The sequence below is a fragment of the Triticum urartu genome, chromosome 3, assembly GCF_003073215.2.
Source record: "Triticum urartu cultivar G1812 chromosome 3, Tu2.1, whole genome shotgun sequence".
Classification (NCBI taxonomy): domain Eukaryota; kingdom Viridiplantae; phylum Streptophyta; class Magnoliopsida; order Poales; family Poaceae; genus Triticum; species Triticum urartu.
The window spans coordinates 560396179-560417260 of record NC_053024.1 but is presented as its reverse complement, the minus strand read 5'-3'; the positions used below and the strand labels follow the sequence as shown (position 1 = coordinate 560417260).

The window sequence follows — 21082 nt, the reverse complement described above, 5'->3', positions numbered from 1 at the left end:
AACTATAGTATGCAAGGGATGACGAAAACGACTCCCGAGCTTTTCATAATGATGAAATCGATGAAGGTAGAAATCAAGAAAGAGCATCAAGTGTTGATGGTAGTCAAGACCACTAGTTTCAATAAAAGGGCAAAGGGAAGAAGGGGAACTTCAAGAAGAACAGCAAGCAAGTTGCTGCTTAAGTGAAGAAGCCCAAGTCTGGTCCTAAGCCTGAGACTAAGTGCTTCTACTACAAAGGGACTGGTCACTGGAAGCGGAACTGCCCCAAGTATTTGGCGGATAAGAAGGATGGCAAAGTGAACAAAGGTATATTTGATATACAGATTATTAATGTGTATTTTACTAGTGTTCGTAGCAACCCCTCGGTATTTGATACTGGTTCAGTTGCTAAAAGTAGTAACTCGAAACGGGAGTTGCAGAATGAACAGAAACTAGTTAAGGGTGAAGTGACGATGTGTGTTGGAAGTAGTTCCAAGATTGATATGATCATCATCGCACACTCCCTATACTTTCGGGATTAGTGTTGGACCTAAATAAGTGTTATTTGGTGTTTGCGTTGAGCATGAATATGATTTGATCATGTTTATTGCAATACGGTTATTCATTTAAGTTAGAGAATAATTGTTGTTCTGTTTACATGAATAAAACCTTATATGGTTACACACCCAATGAAAATAGTTCGTTGGATCTCGATCGTAGTGATACACATAATCATAATATTGAAACCAAAAGATGCAAAGTTAATAATGATAGTGCAACTTATTTGTGGCACTGCCGTTTAGGTCATATTGGTGTAAAGCGCATGAAGAAACTCCATGCTGATGGGATTTTGGAATCACTTGATTATGAATCACTTGATGCTTGCGAACCATGCCTTATGGGCAAGATGACTAAGACTCCGTTCTCCGGAACAATGGAGCGAGCAACTGACTTATTGGAAATAATACATACTGATGTATGTGATCCGATGAGTGTTGAGGCTCATGGCGGGTATCGTTATTTTTTGACCTTCACAGATGATTTGAGCAGATATGGGTATATCTACTTGATGAAACACAAGTCTGAAACATTTGAAAAGTTCAAAGAATTTCAGAGTGAAGTGGAGAATCATCATAACAAAAATAAAAAGTTTCTACGATATGATCGCAGAAGTAAAATATTTAAGTTACGAGTTTGGCCTTCAGTTAAAAACAATGTGAAATAGTTTCACTACTCACGCCACCTGGAACACCACAGCATAATGGTGTGTCCGAACGTCATAACCATACTTTATTAGATATGGTGCGAACTATGATGTCTCTTACCAATCTACCACTATCGTTTTGAGATTATGCATTAGAGACAGCTGCATTCACGTTAAATAGGGCACCATCTAAATCCGTTGAAACGACACCGTATGAACTATGGTTTGGCAAGAAACCTAAGCTGTCGTTTCTTAAAGTTTGAGGTTGCAATGCTTATGTGAAAAAGTTTCAACCTGATAAGCTCAAACCCAAATCGGAGAAGTATGTCTTCATAGGATACCCAAAGGAGACTGTTGGGTACACCTTCTATCACAAATCCGAAGGCAAGACTTTGTTTTCTAAATTCGGAGTTTTTCTAGAGAAGGAGTTTCTCTCGAAAGAAGTGAGTGGGAGGAAAGTAGAACTTGATGAGGTAACTGTACCTGCTCCCTTATTGGAAAGTAGTTCATTACAGAAATCTGTTCCTGTGACTACTACACCAATTAGTGAGGAAGCTAATGATGATGATCATGTAACTTCAGATCAAGTTACTACCGAATCTCGTAGGTAAACCAGAGTGAGATCTGCACCAGAGTGGTACGGAAATCCTATTCTGGAAGTCATGTTACTAGACCATGATGAACTTGCGAACTATGAGGAAGCAATGATGAGCCCAGATTCCATGAAATTGTTTGAGGCCATAAAATCTGAGATATGATCCATGTATGAGAACAAAGTATGGACTTTGATGGATTTGCCCGATGATCAGCAAGCCATAGAAAATAAATGGATCTTCAAGAGGAAGACGGACGCTGATAGTAGTGTTACTATCTACAAAGCTAGAATTGTCGAAAAAGGTTTTCGAAAGTTCAAGGTGTTGACTACGATGAGATTTTCTCACTCGTATATATGCTTAAGTCTGTCCGAATCATGTTAGCAATTGCCGCATTTTATGAAATCTGGCAAATGGATAAACAAAACTGCATTCCTTAATGGATTTCTTAAAGAAGAGTTGTATATGATGCAACCAGAAGGTTTTGTCAATCCTAAAGGTGTTAACAAAATATGCAAGCTCCAACGATCCATCTATGGACTGGTGCAAGCATCTCGGAGTTGGAATATACGCTTTGATAAGTTGATCAAAGCATATAGTTTTATACAGACTTACGGTGAAGCCTGTATTTACAAGAAAGTGAGTGGGAGCACTACAACATTTCTGATAAATATATGTGAACAACATATTGTTGATCAGAAATAATGTATAATTTTCTGGAAAGCATAAAGGAATATTTGAAAGGAGTTTTTCAAAGAAAGACCTCGGTAAAGCTGCTTACATATTGAGCATCAAGATCTATAGAGATAGATTAAGACGCTTGATAAGTTTTTTCAATGAGTACATACCTTGACAAGATTTTGAAGTGTTCAAAATGGAACAGTCAAAGAAAGAGTTCTTGCCTGTGTTGCAAGGTATGAAATTGAGTAAGACTCAAAGCCCGACCACGGCAGAAGATAGAAATAGAATGAAAGTCATTCCCTATGCCTCAGCCATAGTTCTATAAAGTATGCCATGCTGTGTACCAGATCTATTGTATACCCTACACTGTGTTAAGCAAGGGGGTACAATAGTGATCTAAGAGTAGATCACTGGACAGCGGTCAAAATTATCCTTAGTGGAATAAGGAAATATTTCTCAATTATGGAGGTGACAAAAAGGTTCGTCGTAAAAAGTTACATCGATGCAAGTTTTGACACAGATCTGGATGACTCTAAGTCTCGATCTAGATACATATTGAAAGTGGGAGCAATAAGCTAGAGTAGCTCCGTGCAAAGCATTGTTGACATAGAAATTCGCAAAACTTACGGATCTGAATGTGACAGACCCGTTGACTAAAATTATCTCACAAGCAAAACATGATCACACCTTAGTACTCTTTGGGTGTTAATCACATAGCAATGTGAACTAGATTACTGACTTTAGTAAACCCTTTGGGTGTTGATCACATATCGATGTGAACTATGGGTGTTAATCACATGGTGATGTGAACAATTGCTGTTAAATCACATGGCGATGTGAACTAGATTATTGACTCTGGTGCAAGTGGGAGACTGAAGGAAATATGCCCTAGAGGCAATAATAAAGTTATTATTTATTTCCTTATATCATGATAAAAGTTTATTATTCATGCTAGAATTGTATTAACCGGAAACATAATACATGTGTGAATACATAGACAAACAGAGTGTCACTAGTATGCCTCTACTTGACTAGCTCGTTAATCAAAGATGGTTATGTTTCCTAACCATGGACAAAGAGTTGTCATTTGATTAACGGGATCACATCATTAGTTGAATGATCTGATTGACATGACCCATTCCATTAGCTTAGCACCCGATCGTTTAGTATGTTGCTATTGCTTTCTTCATGACTTATACATGTTCCTATGACTATGAGATTATGCAACTCCCGTTTGCCAGAGGAACACTTTGTGTGCTACCAAACGTCACAACGTAACTGGGTGATTATAAAGGAGCTCTACAGGTGTCTCCAAAGGTACGTGTTGAGTTGGCGTATTTCGATATTAGGATTTGTCACTCCGATTGTCGGAGAGGTATCTCTGGGCCCTCTCGGTAATGCACATCACTTAAGCCTTGCAAGCATTGCAACTAATGAGTTGGTTGCGGGATGATGTATTACAGAACGAGTAAAGAGACTTGCCGGTAACGAGATTGAACTAGGTATAGGATACCGACGATCGAATCTCGGGCAAGTAACATACCGATGACAAAGGGAACAACATATGTTGTTATGCGGTCTGACCGATAAAAGATCTTCGTAGAATATGTAGGAGCCAATATAAGCATCCAGGTTCCACTATTGGTTATTGACCCGAGACGTGTCTCGGTCATGTCTACATTGTTCTCGAACCCGCAGGGTCCGCACGCTTAAGGTTACGATGACAGTTATATTATGAGTTTATGCATTTTGATGTACCGAAGGTTGTTCGGAGTCCCGGATGTGATCACAGACATTACGAGGAGTCTCGAAATGGTCGAGACATAAAGATTGATATATTGGACGGCTATATTCGAACACCGGAAGTGTTCCGGGTGATTTCGGAGAAAACCAGAGAGCCGGAGGGTTACCGGAACCCCCCCGGGAGAAGTAATGGGCCATATGGGCCTTAGTGGAGAGAGAGGGGCAGCCAAAGGTGGGCCGCGCGCCTCCTCCCCCTGGTCCGAATTGGACTAGGAGAGGGGGGCGGCGCCCCCCTTTCCTTCTCCCTCCCCACTTCTTTCCCCCTCCTAGTAGGAGTCCTACTCCTACTAGGAGGAGGACTCCTCCTTGGCGCGCCATAGGGGCCGGCCGGCCTCCTTCCCCTTGCTCCTTTATATACGGGGGCAGGGGGCACCCCTAGACACACAAGTTGATCCACGTGATCATATTCTTAGCCGTGTGTGGTGCCCCCTTCCACCATAGTCCTTGATAATATTGTAGCGGTGCTTAGGCGAAGCCCTGTGACAGTAGTACATCAAGATCGTCACCATGCCGTCGTGCTGACGGAACTCTTCCCCGACACTTTGCTGGATCGGAGTCCAGGGATCGTCATTGAGCTGAACGTGTGCTAGAACTCGGAGGTGCCGTAGTTTCGGTGCTTGATCGGTCGGGCCGTGAAGACGTACGACTACATCAACCAAGTTAACGCTTCCGTTGTCGATCTACAAGGGTACGTAGATCACACTCTCCCCCTCTCGTTGCTATGCATCACCATGATCTTGCGTGTGCGTAGGAAATTTTATTGAAATTACTACGAAACCCAACAGATGTGCCACAGAAAAGCCACATAATGTTTAGTGTCATGAGGAAGCACATGTACTCGTGGGTTGGCCCAGAAAAATGGCCCACTTTGACGCGCTATAGGCGTGATAAGTTATGCAAAAACATCGTGGTAATTTTTGACCTATGGAAAAAGTTACCGAAACACACCCAGTTTTTTATGTGTAAGTATGAAAGAACATGCGGTGCCCCCATGTTTGGTTTTGGTAATTGATGACAATCTCTATGGACTAATGGTTGCCTTGAGTTATATTTGAAGGTTTTGTCCATAGGCTTTTCTTGGAGTACATGTGTTGGTTTCAAGGAGAGTTTGTGTTGACCAAGGTGCTATTAAGGAATTATCCAAAGCTTGGTCATGTGAGAGTTGAGCTTATTGCAAGCATGTCTTGAAGAAGAAGATTGTGTGATCATTCATGTTTACCTTCAAGACATCATCCAAATGAAGAGAGTTGGAAAGATTCAAGGTTGATCAAGACTAAGTCAAGAGTGAATCAAGTTGATCAACTCACAAAGCGTAGAAGATGTACCGAGAGGGATCAAGTGATCCCATGGTTTGGTAAGCATTGTCCATTGTGCTTTGTGTACTAACCCATGGTCTATGTGAGAGTTCTACGTGGGGTTAGGTACGTGTTCATGGGCTTGTGTCAAGAGGAAGATATCACTCAACCCATGGAGAGGATGACATCAAGTGGTGATCGTCATCAAGATTGCCATGTGCAAGTTCAAGTGGATCATCGCGAAGAGATCAAGTGCTTGAAGCTTGCCGTCCATTGTGGTGACAATGGACTTGTGAAGATGTGCCAAAGAGTGGCTCACCCATAGTGGACTATGGGGGAGCAATCATCTAGTCTTCATCGAGCTAACACAATCAAGAAAGGTGGTCCAATTTGAGGGAGTCAAGATCGTCATCATCTAGCTCAAGTGGACCATGTGCAAGGCAAAGGTTTTCCCTTGATAGGTTTTCTATTTTACCGGTCTCATGGTGGTAGTTTGGAGACCGGGTTATAGGATCGTTTGCCGTACTATCAAAGGGGGCTCTCAAGTTGGTAGCTTGATCGTATCGTTAGTAGACAGCTCAAACCATTGCATCCTTGCATCATCTTTCTTGGTTCTTGTTTGGTTCTCTTTGTGAGTCTTAGAGCTTATGGTCATCTTGATTACAAGCTTGAGTTCATCGAAAACGGAGTTCGCATGCATCTTCTATGATGTTTTCGCTGTTGGAGGTTTTACCGGTCTTTTCCGAGGAAGGGTTCTCACCATTTTCTTATGGGACTTTTCTCATTTGCTTCTTATTGATATTTCTTTGAAGATTGTGTTAGCCCTTGTCGCTAGCTTTCCAACAAACTTGGTTTCATCGAATTCGGAGTCCGTTTGCAAAAGTTGTGACAGTTTTGGTGTTCTGAAAAGGCTGCAGCGGTACTACCGCGAATTGGAGCGGATGTAATTTTTTACTACCGCTCCAGAGCAGTACTACCGCGGCTCCTACAGCGGTAGTACCGCTCCGGACCAAAAACTCGTCCCAAGTCTTGCGGTGGTAGGCCCGGATATATTTTTTTAGTACCGCTCGCAAGCAGTAGTACCGCTACCATTTGCGATAGTACCGTGAGGACGAGCGGTAGTACCGCTCCGGCGGTTCTTCTGGCCTTTTGCCTCCTCGCTGTTGTTTTTCAAAGGGGTACTTCCGCCCTAGCGGTAGTACCGCTCCTTGGAGCGGTAGTACTGCTTTGTGCGGGCTGTGAGCATAACGGTTGGATTTTTCCCCACCTATAAAAGGGGGTCTTCTTCCCCAATGAACCTTATCTCTTGAGCTCGTTTTTGCCCCCATTGTTGACCTTCTTTGAGCTTGCTAACTCTCAATCCCTCCATGGATTCTTGCTAGTTTTTGAGGGAAAAGATAGAGGAGATCTAGATCCACATTTCCACCAATCACTTTCTCCTCTATGTGAGGGAAACCCCTTGGATCTAGATCTTGGAGTTCTTGGTGTTCTCCTTGTTCTTCCTCTCATTTTCCTCCCTAGCATTAGTTGCTCCAGTGGGATTTGAGAGAGAAGGACTTGGGCACTCCGTGTGCCCTTGCCATTGCATTTGGTGCATCGGTTTGAGTTCTCCACGGTGATACGTGGAAGTGAAGTTTGAGAAGCTTATTACTCTTGGGTGTTTGGGCACCCTAGAGCTTGTTCCTCTTGGGTGCCTTGGCGCCCTAGACGGTTGGTGTTGTTCGGAGCTCAATCATTGTGGTGTAAAGCTCCGGACAAGCGTCAGAGTCTCCAATTAGGTTGTGGAGATCGCCCCGAGCAATTTGACGGGTACCGGTGACCGCCCCCAAGGGTTGCCAAAGTGTACGGGTTCGGTGACCGCCCCCAAGGGTTGCCATTTGTACGGGTTCGGTGACCGCCCTCAAGGGTCCCTTAGTGGAATCACGGCATCTTGCATTGTGCGAGGGCGTGAGGAGATTACGGTGGCCCTAGTGGCTTCTTGGGGAGCATTGTGCCTCCACACCGCTCCAAACGGAGATTAGCATCCGCAAGGGTGTGAACTTCGGGATACATCGTCGTCTCCACGTGCCTCGGTTATCTCTTACCCGAGCTCTTTACTTATGCACTTTACTTTGTGATAGCCGTATTGTTTCTTGTCATATATCTTGCTATCACATAGTTGCTTATCTTGCTTAGCATAAGTTGTTGGTGCACATAGGTGAGCCTAGTTGTTTTAGGTTTTGTGCTTGACAAATTAACCGCTAGGTTTATTCCGCATTTGTTCAAGCCTAAATCGTAATTATTTTGAAACGCCTATTCACCCCCCCTCTAGGCGACATCCACGATCTTTCAATTGGTATCAGAGCCTCGTCTCTCTTTGTTAGGCTTAACCGCCTAGAGAGTAAAGATGTCGACTAGGGGATTAGGATTCTCTCACACTCTTAGTTTCGATGGCACAAATTTTGATCTTTGGGTAATTCGCATGCTTAATCTCTTTAGGGTCATGGATCCAAATTTAGAGCGAATTGTAGATATTGGTTTTTCTCCTCCAAAGGATCCTCAAAGATTATCTTTAGAGGATGAGAAAAACTCTTATCTCAATGCTCAAGCTTCTAATGTGCTTTTCGATGCTTTGAGCAATGTAGTTGTGGTGGCGACTTACGCAACACAGGCCTGATAACTTGCATGCGAATACCATGGTAACTTTGTCCTGAAGGAAAATCGTGGTAATTTTCTGTACTTTTTTGTAGTAACACAATTGTAAAAAAAGGATCAAAACGATTAGTTTCTTTAGTTTGAGCAACAAATACCTAAGGGTGGGGTTGTTGTGGTGGCGCGCTTTGGTGCCAAGGAGGTGTGGGTTTGAATCCCACATGTGCAATATTTTTTATCATGTGGTAGACGTGAATAAATGGCAGTTTTCTCAGGGATGGGCGCGCGAGATGTGCGGGAGAAGTAGGTTTCTCGGGCAAGCCTGCAGGGTCGTTCGAGAGAAGGCGGGGTTGAAGGAAGAAGGATCGTGTGGTATTTTAAAGTGAAAGAGATAGAGATGTGACAGTTTTGCTTATATGGCGCACATGTGCCAAATATCACAGTCCAAGTGTTATAGACAAAGTCCAGTTCACAAATTATGTAAAAAAGAGTCCAGTTCTCAAATTGTGTTAAGTTGCCCTTTTTTGTGTGCATGACACGCTTAGTCGTGTTTTGACACCAAATTTAAAATGAATATACCATGATGTATATCAGATAATCAAATAGGCATGACACTCTTTAGTCATGATGAATATAGATAATTTAAATTCAATTTGGAATAACCTAGTTTCGTTTTGCGAAAATGATCCAGATCTATTATCAAAGTTCCGCGAAAGTGGAAAGCATCTCGAACATAATAAAAATTGCATTGAGATTCCAAGACTCCCAAACAACCACTATTGCCGCTAGAACGAGCCGCCAACGCGCCGCTGTCGCCGCTCCCCCACCGGAGTAGGCTTACCTTGTCGATGGCAGCCAAAAAGTCTTCGTGCACGTGCCCCTAAAGACCACCGCCCTAGAGACGCAGTCGTCGCCGTTGAATCCTTACATAGATCTGAAGCACCTTACACCAAATATGTCCACATGATGAGAAACACTAACCTCACCGGCCCAAAGAGACGCCAGGAATTACGCCGGAGCTCCATCGACTACGTACAGACATACGTACTCGAGGAGGATCAGAGTCCGGAAGATAAACTCAAAGAAGTAGCGTTGTCATCTGCTCGAGCACCGCCCCTGCGAGGACTAAAAAAATCCTAACCTAAACTACTAGCCGGAGCAGAGGCACCGGAATTCCCCACTCCGCCACCGGCCGCTGGAGCCGCAGGCAGAGGGGAGGCGAATCCATGGGCTCGCCGACGAACTTCGGAGAGAATAGTTTGCCCTAGCCACCTAAGGTTAGTGAAGGAAAAACTTCGTTGGGCGATACGTATTAAAAATCGCCAACCAACAATAGAGTCGGCGGGAGGGACCAGTTCTTGTTTTTGGTAGGTTCAACAGCTTGGTTGGGGTTATGTGGCGGTGGCGATGTCCCTCAGTAGGAATAAAAAATAGCGTCGGAGGAGGATGTGTGCAGGTGTGTCTCCGTCGAATCTCACGGGATTCGTTCAGTGTTGGTCTTCAGTGGATCTATTTAGATCCAGCTTTTGTTCGACTTCGTTCTTGTGGTTACTGAGTTTGAACTTTTCGATCTGGTGCGCTAGTCCTTTGGGACCTTAGCATGACGACTTTCCGACTGTCTACTACTACAAGGTTTGCCCGGCTCTGGTGATGGAGAGCGATGACGGCAGCGCGCCTTCGGCTCGCTCCAGTGCTTGTAGTCGTCGCTAGGTGATCCATGGACCTGATTGTAGTTTTTATTACCTCTAGCGTTTTTTGTACTGTCATGATTGACGAATAGATTGGAAATTTCTTGCAAAAATAATAGAGTAGGCAAACCTGAAAAGATTAACAGAATTACCACAATTGACTGAGTCAACCTATATCAGAGCCTAAATGTACAGTTTGCACAAGCCCTTGATTCTCGGGGTCGAATTTGACTCGTAGTATATGGCATCTTCGTAGAGAGCAAAATCCCTATATTTATAGAAGAGCAAGACAAACATTCTCTAAGGAGACACAGGAAAGCAGGACATTCACAATAGAGTATTATTTAGAGTAACGAAGAGCAGGACAAACACGTCAGGCAGCTTAGCACCTCTTTAGTCTTCTACTCCCTCCATTCATATATAAGATGTTATTACACTTAAAATAATATGTGAGACAGATGAAGTATAACTGTTTCCCATTAGTATTAAGTGTGTCAGACAGACCTTGAACTGAATAAGGAAAGACCCAAGTAGGAATATTACAGTGAACATTCAGCTAGGCCGGGTGGGAATATCCGAGCAGCCAAATGCTCTGCTCCCCATGGAATGGAAGAGCATCCAGAGTTACGCGAAACCGGATCATATTACTTGTCGTAGCTTTAGTGCTTTAGTAAACATTTATTAAAGTTGAGGCAAGTAATATGGATCAGAGGGAGTAGGATATCTTATAATGCCGAACGGAGCGAATAGATACAATCGTAGAAAGGCGTATATTTATCGAATAGCAAGACAAACGTTCTCTAACAAGACACGGGAAAGCAGGAAAATTCACATGACAATACAGTATTAAAGTATGGAGCAGCTGAGAGTGGATTCATAGCGTATGTTTTTTTTAACCAGTTTCATGGCGTATGGTCAAACACGTCAGGCGGCTTAATCACTCTTTAGTCTTGTATATAACTGCCCCCCATTAGTATTAGGACTTGTGTGGCCTTGCGCTGAATAAGGAAAGACCAAGTAGGAATATTATAGGGAACATTCAGCAAGACCGGGAATATCCAAGCAGGCAGGCAAATGCTCCCCCATGGAAGAGCATCCCAAGTCAGGCAGCCCTCCTGACTTGATTGATTGATGATGGCCGATCTAATGGCTGTTCCCGTCGCCGTACGTAGACGTCGGGATCGCGGAGCATCCAGCCGGAATATCCCAAACGTCGGTCCTGGTCTTGGGATCCGTCCCCACCAAATATACTACTGACACCATCCATCTACTCCAAAAGACTTGTTGGAGCCTTCCCTCCAACATCCATACTCAGCTTGGAATTTGACCTTCGGTTTACGCAAGAGCCAGCCCACCTATCGACCACAGCCTCTGTATATGTAGCGTATCTCTTCCTCTTTTCCTTGGTTTGAACTTTGAAGATGGCGTCCGGGCACACTGTTGTTTTCTTTTCCTCCAGGAACCAGATGCATCACTATTGATACCCTGTAGTATTTATATCCCCAATCCACAATATGGTCCTCTGCAATTATGAATGGCACTGGACAGTACGGTGTCTGTATTATTCCATCTTCCATTTTCACTAATACTCCAGTTGACAAGTCCAAATCGCGGGATGCAACAATATTGCTGCCCCGAGCCGGATTATAATACTAGACAACAAGTGGTTCATTCATACACACACGGAGCAAATCCTGTTGCGCTCCTCCTTCACTCTCCAACAGCATTACAAGAAAGCATCTACACTGGTGTTCACCTTTCTGACATACTGTGTGGAGACATAACCAAAATACGGTGGTACAACAGTACATCTGCCACTAAGGCAGGCTCACGGCGACGGTAAATCCGCTCCCACAGTACACGCTGAGCGAAGCAGAAGAACGTGAGCCCTCGTCGCCTAGATTTACTCTCCGAGGAACCACCTGATCACAAGTATCTCCCAAGCCCAGTTGCCCGTGCTCTCCCCAGCCCCAGGTGAACAATGCTCCGCTGTCTGAGAAAAACATGCGAAGAGCAGCAGTTAGCCCGGCCGCTGCTCATCTTATTCATTTTTAGATTCTGGGATAAAATGACCTCTTACCTGTCACCAAAGCTGAATGTTCAGTGCCGGCTGCTATCTGGGTCACCTGCTGTCCATGAATAGAGGGCACCTTCGCTAAATTTGACACTGAAGATGATTCTGCACAACACACACATACTTTCAGAGGGCGTGGGAGGTGCAAATGCGACATGGTCATCAGATGGAACAAATATGAATCTACTCTAGGAAAGTTAAAATGGATATAGAATAGGCTGGGGCGTGTATTAACGGCATGTAGTGTGAGCATACATAATGATAGTATTTTCTCATCATCCGTTCGTGCAGTGTGCACTATCTGCAAAACGCTTTTGTACAGTTCACACCAGTCATATTTTCTCATGAATTTTCACAAGTTCATATGCTGTACATCTATGATTGTCTTTTTTCTCATTCTTTTAAATACAGAAGAGATCAAGAGAATGCATTCTTGCCATGGGGTGCAGACAAGTTGTCGCAGTCATATAGATTTGACTTCCCATCTGAAGGTACCATTTTGTGCAAACAGTTGGCATATTCTCGTTTTGAAGGATGCTCAACTGCTTGGCAGTATTTACCAGATGAATATACAAGATACATGTCTCTGTTCCATAATTCAAATATGATGTAGCATATCAAAAGTTGTGAGGAGTACCATGATGTTTACTGCTTGTTGTGATAAGATTCAGTTTCTGCGCTACTGCATTTTCTGACACAGAAGGGTCACACTTCTGATGGCGGTAAGCACCAATGGTGTACAATTCACCTCCTAAGATAAATAAAAAAATGTCAACCTTCTGAGAAAGCTTCTGGAAAACATAGTTCAATTAATATGAAACAACTACATACCAGATAAAACTAGTGCATGATGCCATCCTAATGCCACTTGAGAAATACTCAAAGAGGGAAAGGCTGCCCGAGGTTGGTCATCATCATGTTCACCAACTAATGCTCTTCCCCAGATGTACAACTGGCCAGATTCTGTTATATTCAATGAAAGGGAAATTATTAGGCCAAGTATCAAATAGAAGAGAGTTGGTAACTGCAGGTCTACAATGCTTACCATCCAATGCAGCACTATGATCTCCATTGGCATATAAATTCACTATTTTGCAGTTTGGAAAACCATCAATTAATCTAGGAGTATTACAAAACTTCTGATTTTTGGAAGCAGATTTGCCAACTTGTCCCCGTCTTGCTGAGCCAAATCCATAAACTGAATTATCTGGAAGAAATAAGAATAATGTGTCATTTACTCGTAATGCACATGGGCCAAATTTGATAACTGTGTCATTTATCTGGAAGAAAGAAGTCTGTTATAAAGGAGAAATGGTATGGTCAATAAACTTCCAGCTGTCTGGTGAAAAGATCCTAAGATCATGATGATCTAACTTTTTTTCCTTTTTCCTCTTTAGTAGCTTCATTTACAGATTTTTTGCTTTCCATAATTTTCAGCAAGTTGCGCCCTGTTTTCCGCACAAAATACAGAATACTGGAATATTGATTAAGTATTGCCTTGCGGATGTCAGAACCTTAGGGAAGGCATAAATGAGTCACTATAGATCATGGTTTTTGAGTTGCGACTAGTCAAGTCGCCGCCAGCCCTGCGGCTCGGCGATTAGTTGACCCAAGTCGCTGTATAGTCGCGAGTCGCCCTGATTTCTAGAAAATGACTTGGCGATTAGTCGGCGACTATACAGCGATTAATCAGCGACTCAAAAACCATGCTATAGATATTGGGTGTTGCCAGAGACTAAAAAGATTACTGATCAAGTTGTTATGGAAAAGGTATTACCAGAGAAATTTGTGTTGTTCCATGAACATGCAATTTCATGCACCGGGCTGCCCATGAACATGCAGTTTCTTATAAATTAATGTGTCACTGTAACAGTCTGTCATAATTTTACCTACCTTTCAATAGGACAAGAGAATGGCGCATCCCAAATGCAAGCTTCTCAACATGCTTTGTGGTAAAGGATGGCACTTCAAATGGCGAGTTCCTTGACTGAGTATCACCAGTGCCAAGCTGTCCAAATGAGCCATCTCCGCACATGAAGAGTTGCCCAGAATCTGAAAATAACAACTAGAAACATCACAGCAAAGCTCATCAGTGACAATTCACTTTCCAAACAAAATAAGACAACAGTTCTAAAGCAAAACAAAATAAGAAACGGGCTGGCATGAAACGTGAAGACCAAAATAGAAGTAAAACGTAAATGAATGGTTTCAGAATTTGGAGACCTGTAGCAAATCCAGAATGGTTCCATCCAGTAGACACACAGGTTACTGTATAGTTTTCAAAGAACTTAACGGACTTTGGATGAGGGATGTTCTCTATGTTCCCATGGCCAAGCTGACCATGGGTACCTCTGCCCCAAGTAAATACTTCACCATCACCTGAAATGTTGAGTAAAGATTTTCAGAAAACTAACCCATATTGGTCTAGTCAGACATCAGTGAGGGGAAAATGACCTTTGGTGCATAGACAAGTTTTTTCTTGAGTCACTGGTAAAAATGGCACAGCAAGGTAAACAGATTATCTTCAACAAACATAGTATGTTGACAAGTAAAATGCCCAGGGAGAGATCAGCATGTCAAAATGCTTTAATCATTCCTACTCGCCAAGATGGAAAGCGGACCTGAACTAAAAAGCAACTTAATCACTGAACTGAAGAGGGGGGCTGTTTGGTTTATGCCCCCAACTAACCCTACCAAAATATTGGTCACGCCAAATCCCTTATATGTTGTTTGCTTTGTTGCCAAATATTTGGCTGCCAACGAGTCCTCTATTCTTTTCTTCACAGATTCTTGCCAAATTTTTGGCCAACCCTGGGCGGTGGAATCCCACGCCAAATAATTGGCAAGCCAATATTGGCAGGGCAGCTATAGGCAAGAACCAAACAACCCTTAGTCACTGAACGATACAATGGTGTATCACTGTATGGAACTGTGAATATAAGATCCTCTCTTGCATTACCAAGTTGGACAAGGAGGCAGTTCTAAAACCATGCGGTGGAACTCTATTCCTACCGAGCAGCGTGTCTATCATATAAGTCCGCACTGAATATGTATATGCAAATCCAGCTCAAGGGAACGAGATGAGGATGTCCAGACAAGATTCATAGGACACAGGGACCTAGAAGCAGGCAAGTAGGTGCGTGTACAAGAAGGAAACCTGCAATGCAATTCCAACTCTCTGAAACTGTGATGCTATGGTTACCAAAGCCCATTGTCGTGCACAAACTCCTCACCAATCTAAGTATCTAATCGAGTTCAGCTTCTACCCATGTGAGAGCCGTGCAATCATTAGACGACGAGGACCACGAAGACGAGCAGGCCCGCCTGACCAAATCCTATCGAGAAAGATCCTACTGAGGTGGGGTATCTGAACGAAGACCGAACGTACTTGTGAGGGCGATGGCGTGGGCGCCGCCGCCGGCGACGAAGGAAACGCGGCCGCGGCAGCGAGGCGGGAGGAGGAGCGGCTGCGGGAGATGATAGTCCTGGAAGCCGCCGTTTCCCAGCTGCCCGTCCGTGCCCGCGCCCCAGGTCCACGCCCACGCTTCCTCCGGCTCCTCTTCGGCCGCCACCGCCGCCGCCGCCGCCGTTTTCTCCATGCCGCCCTGAGGAAGAGAGGTCATCCGTGTCGGCTCGATTGACCCGTGGTCGTGGTCTCAATCGAATTACTGAGACTACACCGTCCGATCGGGAAGCGAATGGCCAGGATTTCGCTCAGGGCGGAGAAGAAGGTAATCTACTAGGTACCCCCTCCGGTCCTTTTTACTCTGCATATTAGAATTCTCTGAAGTCAAACTTCATAAAATTTGACCGTATTTATATGAAAAAATATCAACATCTGTCATGCTAAAGTTATACTACAATAAGAAATTTTAAGTAATGACACATCTATTGATATTGATTTTAGATTGTAAATGTTGATACTCTTTTCTATAAAGTCGGTCAAACTTTATGAGTCTTGACTTCAGTCAAATCTTATATGCGAACTAAAAAGAACCGGAGGGAGTATCTATCCCACAACAGAGGCACTTTAACCCTCTCTTATCTTCACTTATTTAATATAGCTATGCTAGGGAAGCAAGGCTGGAGATTAATTACCCATCCGGAGACCCTTTGCTCGAGAGTTCTAAAAGAAAAATATTTCCCGCTCTCAGACTTTCAGAATGCCACTACACCAGCTCGATCATCTTAGTACGTGGAAGGCTATTGTGGCAGGTCAGAAGGCTCTTGACATGGGTCTCATAAAACGTGTTAGAGATGGCACATCGATTGCGACATGAACGGATTGTTGGATTCCGGATACTGTCACTATGAAGCCAATGGGGCGCACCGGTGTTGCTCAGCTCCCCAGAGTTTCAGATTTGATTGACAACTACACAAGGAATTGGGATGTAGATGTTGTGCGACAAAATTTCTTTCACCCTGACGACGAGGCTATACTGAACTTCCCTTTAAACCCTGCGGGAGGAGAGGACTCGCTAGCTTGGGCTCTTGAAAAATCGGGCATCTACTCTGTAAAATCCATGTATCGTTCTCTTATGACTCGTAACGAGCTTGGCTCTCTAGATGAAGGGACGAAACACAGAATCATCACCGTCAAATAAACAGCTGTGGACTGCTCTGTGGAAGCTTCATGTGGTATCAAAGGTCAGAGTTTTTTGGCGGAGAGTGTTGCGTGGTATTCTCCCAAACTCGGTCACCTTGCAGTACCGACACTTCAAACCTCTAGGCATTTGCGATATATGCAAAGCTATGAATGAGGACCTCAAGCATGCGCTTGAATGCATGCATGCCAAGAAATTTTGAATTGCTGTCAAGGATCGGTTCGAGTTCACCTTACCGAGACTACATACAGATACATGGGCTAGAGACATCTTGCTTGATCACATGTTCAATGATGACACAAGATGCAAGATCATCACCATTATGCACTTCATCTGGACCTCAAAGGAATAATTGGACACATGATAGGGATGGTTATGACCCAGTTCAGGCGATAAAAATGGATGCATGAGACTTTGACACTAAAAGTACACACACATCCTATCCCTATGACCACCTCCGAGAAACTGGGCCGACATATCATCTTGAGATTTACGAAGTCACCATAGACGCCTCATCGTCGACGGGAACATCTCCTTCCACTGAAAGCGCATCGCCGGAAATCCTGAAATTAATTCAGAAATAATACGAGCACCAGGATTTGAACCCTATTGGGCTGAGGATACCACTGTCCTTCTAACCATCCAACCACATATTGGTTCGTGAAAAAAGAGTAAAAGATTAGACCCGTTGGCTAGCGGTGTTGGTAGTATGTGTGTGTACATATACAGACGCGGATACTAGAGGTGTTAGTTGGATGTATGGATTTCAACTTCGGTATTCAGAATTTAATTAAATCTTCACAATATAATTTTGCTTAGAATCAACTAAAGTTTGGCGGACTCTATTTGTTCATAGAGGAGTTGTTTCAATTTTTTCTTCTAAAAATCCTCTGATTTATTATTGGCATGCAATAGTAGTACAGAAATCATCGAAAGTATATGTTTGAGTTGATTGGTCCTACCTTAAACAAATGATGCAAAAACTTGGCTTCTCTCACCGATGGGTTAGTTGGATAATGACTTGTGTGACCTCAGTGAGATACCACGTAAAAATTGATGGAGCCATCTTGGATTCTTTTGCACCGATGTGTAGGCTTCTGCAAGGTGACCCTTCATCTTCATATTTGTTTCTGTTTGTTGTTGATGGTCTCTCTGCTCTGATAAATCAAGGTATTGAATTGTCAATATTTCCCGCTAAAAATTACAGGAAGAGCTACTGATATATCTCATTTGCTATTTGTGAATGATACTTTGTTGTTCTTTAAAACTTGTAACCAAGAGGCTACACATGTCCAAAATATTCTGGATGCTTATGAACATGCCACGGGCCACCTTATTAACCCTACAAAGACACCAACAGAAAAGAGGCCCAATCAAATCCAAAAGGCCTTGCGGAGGACACATATCCGCACGCCCTTCGTCAGTGCTAGGTGCACCACTAGAGCGGGGATATGACCGGAGGATATTATTCTAACTTTGGAACGCCGTTGCCGCATCACCGTCCCAACCAAGACACTAAAAAAGTACCTAAAGCAAATATGCTTCTATCGATCAGTTTGTCGTTGAAGCCACGGACGAGACTTGCCTGCTCCCCGCACGTGCGCCCATCCGTGCTCCCACATACGTGGTTTGATTTGATTGGAACAAAATAAGGCTCGGCCCCACCATTTAAAATCAGGGGGAAAGATGATTATATTAAAAAAGAAAAAGAAAAAAAGACAGCTGTAGGATAAAGTGGAAGCACGGATGAGAGTATGAAGAGAGAGCCGGCAAGCCGGATCCTGAAGCCACACAATCTGATGTCGATGTCTCGGAAATCTGTCAGGTACATTTCCTACGAAGAGATGGTAGTCGCTACAAACCTGCGTTCCTGCCGATTTTCCTTTAGTTTTTCCTCAAAGGTGGCGATATCCCCTACAGTTTCTGAATTCTGGCAACCTGCAACTGCAAATGCAGACGGTTATCTGAACCCTTATGCTTAGGTTTCACGGTTGTGCACCACGCGTCACTCCCGTGTGCCTGCTGGAAGGGCGGCATAGACACAGAAAACTCTAGAGAAGGGCGATCTGGTTGCTACGAATCGTGCAAAAGAAACAAAGAACCCAGCATCTACCCTTGAATCGTCGACCGATTTCTGATGATTTAACCGGACCATGCATTCTCCTCGTCTCGCCGTCTCGAGTTGGCAACGTCGCTTTACCTGCCTCTTACCAACGAAGAAGAAGAAGATCGTAGCTCGCGTTGCATGCAGAGGTTTAGATTCCCAGCGTCTTTGGTGTCTGATGCTGGTTACCGAGTTGTGCCGTTCACATTACAAGGTGGCGCATTAGCATCGATCCCTAGCGCTTGTTAGATAACTACTGTAATTGTAAATAGCGACAGCAAGCAGAGATAGAGTTCAATCGTATGAATATGATCCCCCCATTTGCTTGAAGTTAAAGGCAGGAATAATCCACGGAAGGTCAAAAAGGAAGGGCGGAATTAAAAGGAAGCAAAGAGATAATAATCGGATAACGATCGAGTAGCTTTATTCGTTTCCCCTCGCTGCCGCCTAGGATCGATGAGCTGCCGACAGCGGCCCGCCGAATGTTTCAGAAGCGCCACTAAAAGTGCAATCCACGGCAAAAATATACTAGCAGGCCACTTGATCTTCGGTTTGCAGCCGCTATTTATACTCCCTCTAGGTCCAGCACCGGCCGGTCCACTTCTGCTAGCAGGCAGCCATCTGCAGCTAGGGTTCATAGTTCATAGTCAGTGACCAACATGAGTGACCGAAGGTACGGGTACTCGTACCCACACAACCAAGGTAACTCCCACGCATGATAGATAGACGAATATATGTTTGTGTTTCTTGCATTCCATTTCCCTTTTCCCCTTCTTGTTTGCTCACGCTCACTGCCTTGCATGAAACTGAAACTGGAACGCGCGCGCACATGCAGGGTATTACAACGGACCGCCGGTGATGGCGCCGCCGCAGTACGCCCCGCCGCCGAGACGGCAGACGGGATTCCTCGAAGGATGGTAATAAAAAGCTACGAACCTGACGGTTTTTCTTAATTTCCTCTGCGTAAACTATGTGGGCAGTGCTAATCTGAGGTGCTCTGTGCTTGCATGCCCGCAAACTACGTACGAATAGCCTGGCTGCTCTGTGCTGCTGCTGCCTCGTCGACGAGTGCTGCTGCGACCCGTCCATCATATTCGTGAGCTGATCGAAACACGTACGCGGTCCAGACGACGGCCGACCGACCGACCGACCGACGAACCATCCGAGCCGAGCTACGTACCTAACGTACTGGTAGTAGTACATGTGCGATTTATATATGCGTGTCGTGTGTATGTGTGCTTCCCTTGAGCTGTTGCTTTCAGCTATAGCAATAGCATATGCCCCTAGAGGCCTAGAACAGAGTAGAACTGCAGAAAGAATAGCCACCCCGTCCTGCCGTTCGGTTCAGCTCTCCAGCGGCACGACGGGTGGGTGGTGTGTGTTGCATGTATGTATGTATCTGATGTGATCCCCTAAAAAAAAGTATCTGATGTGAGTCTACGAATAAGATGAGGAAAAAGAAAAGTTCGGCACCTTCTATGATGTGAGCCTATGACATCCTGAATTTTACAAAAATAACATTATCAATATCAGGCTCACAGGAGATGCACCGGTAAGGTAGAAAGTCAAAACTGAGCGCCATGACGAACGCAAACACACGCCCCCTCCAGAGAATTGAATCGCACCGAACAGAGTCAAACAGAGTGAAGCGGAACATACAGGAAGCGAAGAGGCACATTGGTTCGAACAAGAACCTGAAGAGACAGGCTAAGGCTAGCACTGGTAGTGCGCGCAATCTGTGGCAGGAGCCGATGGTTTCGTCTCTCCGGTTGCGCGGGGAGTGGCGGCCCGGAGGCGGAATCGGTGCAGCGGCGATCCACGAAGAATATGTGCAGCGGCGGCTGGGGGTGGACAAAGGGCATCCTGCCCGTCTTCTGGCGCGTTGCGTTCCGCGGGCGCGGCGTGGAGACTCCTCCAGGCTCCAGCAACCGCAAGAGCTACTAGCCCCGCCCACGAAGTTCTCAAAGAACAAAATGCGCCCATGAATATGGCCGACTCAACATACTCTCTCCGTCCCAAAATAAATATAAATCAACTACATTTATTTTGGGACGGAGGGAATAGATGTTGACATTTGCAATATATTATTTTAACGAGATTTAATTGTCTTAGAATTTAAATTTGAGATCAAAGGTTAAAAAATATACATACTATGATTTATTGTATTTGATTATTATATACTCCCTCCGTTTCTAAATATAAACCTTTTTAAAAATTCTAATATGGACTTTATACGAAGCAAAATAAATGAATTTACACTTTAAAATCCATCTATATACATATATTCATATTAAAATCTCTAAAAAGACTTATATTTAGAAACGGAGGGGATATTTATAAAACACAAGTACTATTTATGCACACAGGGAGATATAAAAGTAGTGACACCACGCCCGTCCGTCCTTCCTTTGTCTCTCCTCTCAAGG

The 21082-nt window shown here is 44.1% G+C and overlaps 1 protein-coding gene and 1 long non-coding RNA gene across 3 annotated transcripts; one reads left to right on the top strand and one right to left on the bottom strand.

Moving 5' to 3' along the window:
- Nucleotides 1–11429: 11429 nt before the first annotated feature.
- On the bottom strand, nucleotides 11430–15612 carry LOC125544997 (ultraviolet-B receptor UVR8). Of its 2 annotated transcripts, XM_048708816.1 has the most exons (9): nucleotides 15337–15612; nucleotides 14403–14435; nucleotides 14172–14327; nucleotides 13842–14000; nucleotides 12994–13155; nucleotides 12780–12911; nucleotides 12586–12699; nucleotides 11955–12053; nucleotides 11430–11867 (listed from the first exon to the last, which is right to left on the bottom strand). In XM_048708816.1, exons 1-9 carry the CDS (start codon nucleotides 15569–15571, stop codon nucleotides 11692–11694), a joined length of 1266 nt encoding a protein of 421 aa, XP_048564773.1. In that variant the 5' UTR covers nucleotides 15572–15612; the 3' UTR covers nucleotides 11430–11691. The 2 variants fall into 2 exon arrangements, with proteins under 2 accessions (XP_048564773.1, XP_048564774.1); XM_048708817.1 differs by lacking the exon at nucleotides 14403–14435 and having other exon boundaries at nucleotides 15337–15610.
- A 3588-nt stretch (nucleotides 15613–19200) lies between these two features.
- On the top strand, nucleotides 19201–20133 carry LOC125544996. Its single transcript, XR_007299873.1, has 3 exons — nucleotides 19201–19358; nucleotides 19492–19573; nucleotides 19689–20133. It is a non-coding gene; the product is annotated as an uncharacterized LOC125544996 (long non-coding RNA).
- The last annotated feature ends 949 nt before the right edge of the window (nucleotides 20134–21082 follow it).

What these genes read in the sequence shown, in the direction of transcription:
- LOC125544997 (XM_048708816.1), bottom strand. Translation starts at nt 15,571, where the DNA reads ATGACCTCTCTTCCTCAGGGCGGCATGGAGAAAACGGCGGCGGCGGCG. An exon ending in CCACGCCATCGCCCTCACAA is followed by an intron (nt 14,436 to 15,336) that starts GTACGTTCGGTC and finishes CATTTTTACCAG; the next exon opens with TGACTCAAGAAAAAACTTGT. An exon ending in AACTTGTCTATGCACCAAAG is followed by an intron (nt 14,328 to 14,402) that starts GTCATTTTCCCC and finishes TCAACATTTCAG; the next exon opens with GTGATGGTGAAGTATTTACT.